Here is an 8,015-nt window from a genome sequence, read left to right on the forward strand (position 1 = left end):
CCAACTCCCACCCTGCCAGTCAGCTTCTCTTTTATTGCCTGCAGGCCTGGGCACCTGGGAAGCAAGGATAGTCTTGGGGCAGGCGAGAACATAGAATTTTTCCAACCTGAGCTCTTGATTGGGACCCTAGAGCGTGTGACTCCCCACTGTGGTGACAGTGGCTTCTCTGCGGACACAAACACACAGAAACAGAAACATGGTAAGAAGGCCAGGATGGCTGTTTATTCAACTGGGTATAAGTCATATATACAAAGAGAAAAAGAGCCGGGTAGAGTGCAGTGTGGAGCAGGGTCAGGTCCAGGACCCTGGGTGACCTTTCCTCAGAGGGGACAGTCCTGCTGCCACCTCTCACACTTCCTATGGGACATGCCCTTCTCTGCCTCTCTAGGCCTGGCCTGATGTGGGCAGTGCAGCCGTGCAGGGTAGGATGGGAATACAAAAGGGGTGGTTGAAGCTGGAGAAGGGGTGAGGCAAGGCCAGCATGAAGTAGCTGCTCTGGGTCCCCCAAGTCCTCCCTCTCTCCTAGCCTCTCTTGTCCCTTTGGTTGGGGCTCTAAGCCCTGGTGAGACTGGTGGGGACCTCCTGGGCTCCAGGCTGGTCACTGGGCTATGGCCCTTTTGAGGTCTCAGTCCTGGGAGGGCAGAAGAGGGGTTTGAGGGCGTGATCGAGGATCTCCTTCACCTCCCTCCCCTGTCCCTTTAGCTCCCTTACCTCTTACAGCCTTTGGAACCCTTTCCCTTCTTGCCAGACTTGGGGGCCCCCTTGTCCTTCTTACAGTCCTGGGCTGGTTTCCGTGGGGGTGATGGCTTGTCCAGACGCCGCATCAGGTTCTCCACCCAGGCCTCTTTAGGGTTTGCACATAGCTCTGGCTGAGAGCGTTTACGAGGCAAGAACCTAGGGTTTGAGGGTTAGCAAGCCTGTCCTAGTCTTGCCCATCATGCCCTCCCACTCAGCTGCCAGCCTGCACCCACCCCTTGTACCTACTTACAGGATAGCTGGCAAAGTGCAACCCAGGCTTAGGTCCTGCTTCCGGTAGCCACGGACAATGTTGGCAGGAATCTTCTTTCGGCTGTACGTGAGGCAACAGTCCTGTGCCCCTCCATCACTGCCTGTGGGTGGGGTTCTCAGGGAGTGAGAGGTTGCTTGTAGACTCCTACCCAGGCCTCTTTAACTCTCCCCCCCAACTCCCCCCACCCCCCTCTCCCGCCCAGGCAGCTCCTTGATACCTTGGACCTGGAGGATGCAGAAGGCCAGGACCAGGACAAGGATGCTCAGGACCAGTGACTGAGCCATGGCCATGGCAGAGCTCAGGCGAGGTGGACAGTTTCAGTCTGGGGGTCCGTGTGTGGGTTGCGACTGGTGTGCTGCCTATTTATGCAGGCGGACACTTTCGCTTCCCCCATCCCTAGGCACTCAGTCCAGGCAAGAGTAGGAATCTCCCTCCTTCCTTCCTGAAAGACACCCAGATCCTGTCCTGGCATCCAGCCTCACTAGTATGCGGAAATGAAAACATCACACAGCTAGTCAATCCCCAAGCTGACGCTGTCTCCTGCTCAATTAAAGTTGAATCTGAAAGGCCCGCCTTCTATTCCCAGCCCCTGTCTTGATGGAGGCCTTACTAACTCTCCTCTGGAACACTGTGATTGCCTCTTCAGTTCACTCCAGGCTCCATGTTCTTCTGTTCCTTCAAGCAGACTGAGGACTGTTACTAAAATACAAATCTGATTAATGAATTGTAAGAGTTCTGTGTACATTCTGGATAATAGCCCCTTATCAAATATATGATTTGCAAATATTTCCTTCCATTCTGTGGGTTGTTTTTTCATTCTCTTGATATCTTGATAGTGTCCTTTGATGCACAAAAATTTTAAATTCAGTTGAGCTAATTTTTCTTCTGTTGTCTGTATTTTTGGTATCATATTTAAGAAACCATTGCCAAATGTAAACCCTTGAAGGTTTCCCCTTAGGTTCCCCCCCAGAATTATTGAGGTATAATTGACAAAATTGCGTATGTTTAAGTGAAATGTGGTGTTGGAGAAGACTCTTGAGAGTCCCTTATACTGCAAGGAGATCCAACCAGTCCATTCTAAAGGAGATCAATCCTGGGTGTTCATTGGAGGGACTGATGCTAAAGCTGAAACTGCAATACTTTGGCCACCTCATGCGACGAGCTGACTCACTGGAAAAGACTCTGATGCTGGGAAATGTTGAGGGCGGGAGGAGAAGGGGACGACCGAGAATGAGATGGCTGGATGGCATCACCGACTCTGTGGACATGAGTTTGAGTGAACTCCGGGAGTTGGTGATGGACAGGGAGGCCTGGCATGCTGTGATTCATGGGGTCGCGGAGAGTCGGACACGACTGAGCGACTGAACTGAACTGAACTGAACTGAAAGTGTACAGTGTGATGAGTTGATATATGTATATATTGTGAAATAATTACCACAAGTTAATTAATACCTCTATCACTTCGTGTAGTTATACCTTTTTATTTTTTGTAGTGAGACAGTTTGAGGTCTACTTTCTTAGCAAATTTCAAGTATACAGTACAGTATAAATGAAAGTTGCTCAGTTGTATACTATAATCACCATGTTGTACATTTGATTCTCAGAACTTACTCATTTTATAACTGAAAGTTTGTACCCATTAAAACATCTCTCCATTTTCCCCAGCCCCAGCCCCTGACAACCACCATTCTATTTCTTTATATTTGACTTTTTTGTTGATTCCCCATATAAGTGGCACCATACAGTATTTGTGTTTCTCTGACTTATTTCACTTAGCATAATCCCCTCCAGGTTCCTTCTTTTTCTTATGGCAGGTTTCCCTCTTATTGTGTCCAACTCTTTGTGACCCCATGGACTGCAGCATGCTAGGCTTCTCTGTCCTCCATTATTTCCTGGAGTTTGCTCAAATTCACGTCCATTGAATCAGTGATGCTATTTAACTATCTCATCGTCTGTTGCCTCCTTCTTCTTTTGACTTCAATCTTTCCCAGCATCAGGGTCTTTTTCAGTGAGTCAGTTCTTCGAATCAGGTGGCCAAAGTATTGGAACTTCAGCTTCAGCAGCAGTCCTTCTAATGAATATTCAGGGTTGATTTCCTTTAGGATTGACTGGTTGAATCTCCTTGCAGTCCAAGGGACTCTTGTCTTCTCCAGCATCACAATTTGAAAGCATCAGTTCTTCAGCACTCAGCCTTCTATATGGGGCTGAATAACATTCCATTGTGTATATATAACCTAATATATAAGCACAAGCTTGTTTTCTACTTAGGCTGTTTCCATATCTTGGCTGTTGTGAGTAATGTTGCACAGAAAATGGGAGTGCAGGTATCACTTAGAGGTAGTGATTTCATTTCCTTTGCATATATGCCCAGAAGTGGGATAGCTGGATCACATGGTAGTTCTATTTCTATTTTTTGGAGGAACTTCCATACTATTTTCTATTATGGCTGTACCAGTATACTTTCTCACCAGCAATACAGAAGTGTTCTCATTTTTCCACACCCTTTGGAGCATTTGTTATCTCTTATCTTTTTGATAGTAGTCCTCCTAACAGGTGTGATGTGATACCTCTTTCTGGTTTTGATTTACATCTCCCTGATGATTAGTGATCTATTGAGCATATTTTCATTTATCGACTGGCTATTTGTATATCTTCTTTGGAAAAATATATTTTCAGGTTCTTTTCCCAGTTTATAGTCAGATTTTTTGTTTGTTTTGCTATTGAGTTTTAGGAGTTCCTTATATATATTTCAGGTATTAACCTTTTATCAGATATATGGTTTGTAAATATTTTTTTCCTATTTTCTCTGTCCCTGCACTGACCTTCGTTTTTGTTGATTTTTTTCTTTTGCTATACAGAACCTTGCTTATTTATTTATTATAAACAAGAGCCAAGTTTTAAATTTGTTCACTTCTTTCATTTGAAGTACTTCTTGATGACATCCTTGGCCTGAAAATCTTTGCCATAGTACTTAACCACTACACAGTTGCAACCAACCACTTTCAGGGTTTTCCCTTTCCATCAGTTTTACAGAGGCCTACCCACTCCCCTAGTTTCTTTTCTTTTTAAATTGGAGTATAGTTGATTTACAATGTTGTTAGTCTCAGGTGTATAGCAAAGTGAATCAGTTACACATATACATATATCCACTCTTTTTTAAGAGTCTTTTCCTGTATAGGCCATTAAGAATATTGGGTAGACTTCCTTGTACTATACAGTAGATTCTTAATTAATTATCTGTTTTATGTATAGTAGTGTGTATATGTCAATCCCAGTCTTCCAATTTGTCTCTCCCCCGCTTATCCCCTGGTAACCATAAGTTTGGTTTCTACATCTCTGACTCTACTTCTGTTTTGTAAATAGGTTCATTTGTACCCTTATAAAAATTGTTTATTTATTCAACCATATTGGGCATTTGAGATCTTTAGTTGTGGCACATGAGATCTTCAGTCTTCATTGTGGTATGCAAATTAGTTGACTTTCAAAGATTTAGTTGTGGCATGTGGGATCTTTTAGTTGTGACGTGCAAACTCTTAGTTGCAGCATTTGGGATCTAGTTCCCTGACCAGGGATCAAACTTGGGTGCCCTGCTTTGGGAGTGTGGTCTTAGCTAGTTGACCACCAGAGAAGTCCCTGTACCATTTAAAAATTTTCTACATATAAGCAATATCATATGATTATTTATCTTTTTCTGTCTGACTTACTTCACTTAGTATGACAATCTTGAGGTCTATCCATGTTGCTTCATATGGCGTTATTTTGTTCTTTTTAATGACTGAGTCATATTCCATTGTATATATGTACCATATCTTCTTTATCCATTCCTCTGATGATAGACATTTAGATTACTTCCAAGTCCTGGGTATTGTAAATAGTGCTGCAATGAACATTGGGGTGCATGTATCTTTTCAAATTATGATTTTCTCCTGGTATATGCCTAGGAATGGGATTGCTGTGACATATGGTAATTCTAGTTTTAGTTTTTTTTTTTTTCAAGAAACTTCTATATTGTTCTCCATAGTGTCAGTACCAATTTACTTTCCCACCAACAGTGTATACCCTCTTCAGCATTTATTATTATAGACTTTTTGATGATGTCCATTCTGACAAGTGTGGGTTGATACCTCATTTTAGTTTTGATGTGCATTTCTCTAATAATTAGTGATGTTGAGCATCTTTTCATGTGCTGTTTAGCCATCCATATGTCTTCTTTGCAGAAATGTCTATTTAGATCTTCTACCCAATTTTTTTTAATACTGAGCTGCATGAGCTATTTGTATATTTTGGAGATTAATACCTTGTCAATTGCTTCCTTTGCAATTATTTTCTCTCATTCTGAGGGTTGTTGTTTTGTTTTGTTTGTGGTTTCCTTTGCATTACAAATCTTTTACATTTAGTTAGATCCTGTTTGTTTATTTTTGCTTTTATTTCCATTACTCTAGGAGGTGGATCATAAAATATCTTATTGTGATTTATGTCAAAGAGTAGTAAGTCTTCCTATGTTTTCTTCCAACAGTCTTATAGTGTTGGTCTTACATTTAGGTTTTTAATCCATTTTTAGTTTATTTTTGTGTATTGTGTTAGGGAATGTTCTAATTTCATTCATTTACATGTTGCTATCCAGTTTTCCCAGGACACTTATTGAAGAGACTGTCTTTTCTCCACTGTATATATTCTTGCCTCCTTTGTCATAGATTAGGTAACCATAGGTAAGTTTATCTCTGGACTTTCTGTACTATTCCACTGATCTATATTTCTGTTTTTGTGTCAGTAACTGGGCTGGAAGAAGCACAAGCTGGAATCAAGATTGCTGGGAGAAATATCAATAACCTCAGATATGCAGATGACACTACCCTTATGGTAGAAAGTGAAGAGGAACTCAAAAGCCTCTTGATGAAAGTGAAAGAGGAGAGTGAAAAGGTTGGCTTGAAGCCCAACATTCAGAAAACAAAGATCATGGCATCTGGTCCCATCACTTCATGGGAAATAGATGGAAAAACAGTGGAAACAGTGTCAGACTTTGTTTTTTTGGGCTCCAAAATCACTGCAGATGCTGATTGCAGCCATGAAATTAAAAGACGCTTGCTCCTTGGAAGGAAAGTTATGACCAACCTTGATAGTATATTAAAAAGCAGAGACATTACTTTGCCAACCAAGGTCCGTCTAGTCAAGGCAATGGTTTTTCCCGTGGTCATGTATGGATGTGAGAGTTGGACTGTGAAGAAGGCTGATCGCCGAAGAATCGATGCATTTAAACTGTGGTGTTGGAGAAGACTCTTGAGAGTCCCTTATACTGCAAGGAGATCCAACCAGTCCATTCTAAAGGAGATCAATCCTGGATGTTCACTGGAGGGACTGATGCTAAAGCTGAAACTGCAATACTTTGGCCACCTCATGCGATGAGTTGACTCACTGGAAAAGACTCTGATGCTGGGAAAGGTTGGGGGCGGGAGGAGAAGGGGACGACAGAGAATGAGATGGCTGGATGGCATCACCGACTCTGTGGACATGAGTTTGAGTGTACTCCGGGAGTTGGTGATGGACAGGGAGGCCTGGCGTGCTGTGATTCATGGGGTCGCGGAGAGTCGGACACGACTGAGCGACTGAACTGAACTGAACTGAACATATTGTTTTGATTACTATAGCTTTGTAGTATGGTCTAAAGTCAGGGAGCCTGACTCCACCAGCTCCATTTTTCTTTCTCAAGATTACTTTGGCTATTTGGGGTCTTTTGTATTTCCATACAAGTCGTAAAGATTTTTTGTTCTAATTCTATGGCTGTATTAAATCTGTAGATTGCTTTGGGTAGTATAGTCATTTTCATAATATTTATTCTTCCAATCCAAGAACATGGTATATCTCCCAATCTGTGTCATCTTTGATTTCTTACATCAGTATCTTATAGTTTTCTGAGGTCTTTGGCCTCCTCAGCTAAGTTTATTTGTAGGTATTTTATTCTTTTTGTTGTGATGGTCAATGGGATTATTTCCTTAATTTCTCTTTCTGATCTTTAGTTGTTAGTGTATAGAAATGAAAGAGATTTCTGTATTAATTTTATATCCTGAAACTTTACCAAATTCATTGATGAGTTCTAATAGTTTTCTGGTAGTATCTTTAGAATTTTCTATGTATAGTATCATGTCCTCTGCAAACAGTGACAGTTTTACTTCTTCGTTTCCAATTTGGATTCCTTTTATTTCTTTTTCTTCTCTGATTGCCATGGCTAGGGCTTCCAAAACTATGTTGAATAATAGTGGTAAGAGTGGACATCATTGTCTTGTTCTTGATCTTAGAGGAAATGCTTTCAGTTTTTCATCAGTGAGAATGATATTTGTTGTGGGTTTCTTGTATATGGCCTTTATTATGTTGAGGTAGGTTCCCTCTATGTCCACTTTATGGGGAGTTTTTTTTTTTTTTACCATAAATGGGTATTTAATATTGTCAAAAGCTTTTTATGCCTCTGCTTCCCTAGTTTATTATTGTCATCAGTCTTCATTAGGGCCTCAATCAACTTGACATATGTAGGTTCATCACAGTTGGATGTAAGCACTCAAAGATGGGTATGGCACTGGTCTAATGCTTTGCAACTTTTCAAAATCCATGTGCTAGGCCATTGTGATGAGAGTGGTCTTCAACAATTCTTGCAAAACAATATTAATGTCCATTACCCCTCCAGCACCAGTGCCTTCTTTGGCCATGACAGTGGGTAATGGATGGAGCTGAATCTTGAAGTACCCCAGGCTCCATCTCTGAGCTACTCAGAGGTTGCAGGAAAAGAGCCTCCAGAAGTTTTTTAGTTTGATGTACTCCCACTTTGTTTATTTTAAAAAGTATTTATTTATTTATTGGCTATGCTGGGTTGTCATTGCTGTGTGCAAGCTTTCTCTAGTTGCAGCAAGCAGGGGCCACTCTCCATTATGGTGCTCAGGCTTCTCATTGTGGTGGTTTCTCTTGTTACGGAGCATGGGCTCTAGGTGCTCAGACTTCAATAGTTGTGGTACTTGGA

At 41.7% G+C, this 8,015-nt stretch overlaps 1 protein-coding gene and 1 pseudogene across 1 annotated transcript; both read right to left on the minus strand.

The window, feature by feature from the left end:
* Positions 1-269: 269 nt before the first annotated feature.
* On the minus strand, positions 270-1,414 carry CCL21 (C-C motif chemokine ligand 21). The gene is made up of 4 exons (XM_055427925.2): positions 1,227-1,414; positions 989-1,109; positions 712-894; positions 270-631 (listed from the first exon to the last, which is right to left on the minus strand). The coding sequence occupies exons 1-4, from the start codon at positions 1,297-1,299 to the stop codon at positions 607-609; spliced, it is 402 nt and encodes a 133-aa protein (XP_055283900.2). The 5' UTR covers positions 1,300-1,414; the 3' UTR covers positions 270-606.
* Positions 1,415-3,916: 2,502 nt separating this feature from the next.
* Positions 3,917-7,707, minus strand: LOC148777390 (small ribosomal subunit protein eS12-like; annotated as a pseudogene).
* Between the last annotated feature and the right edge of the window lie 308 nt (positions 7,708-8,015).

The sequence above is a fragment of the Moschus berezovskii genome, chromosome 7 (assembly GCF_049115385.1).
Source record: "Moschus berezovskii isolate FMDL1 chromosome 7, NW_MosBer_1.0, whole genome shotgun sequence".
Classification (NCBI taxonomy): Eukaryota; Metazoa; Chordata; class Mammalia; order Artiodactyla; family Moschidae; genus Moschus; species Moschus berezovskii.

Excerpts from the sequence above, each read along its gene's own strand:
- CCL21 (XM_055427925.2), bottom strand. The coding sequence starts at position 1,299 with ATGGCCATGGCTCAGTCACTGGTCCTGAGCATCCTTGTCCTGGTCCTG. Across the intron at positions 1,110-1,226 it reads CTGCATCCTCCAGGTCCAAG|GCAGTGATGGAGGGGCACAG; the intron begins GTATCAAGGAGC and ends CCCCACCCACAG. Across the intron at positions 632-711 it reads GGTTCCAAAGGCTGTAAGAG|GACTGAGACCTCAAAAGGGC; the intron begins GTAAGGGAGCTA and ends CTGCCCTCCCAG.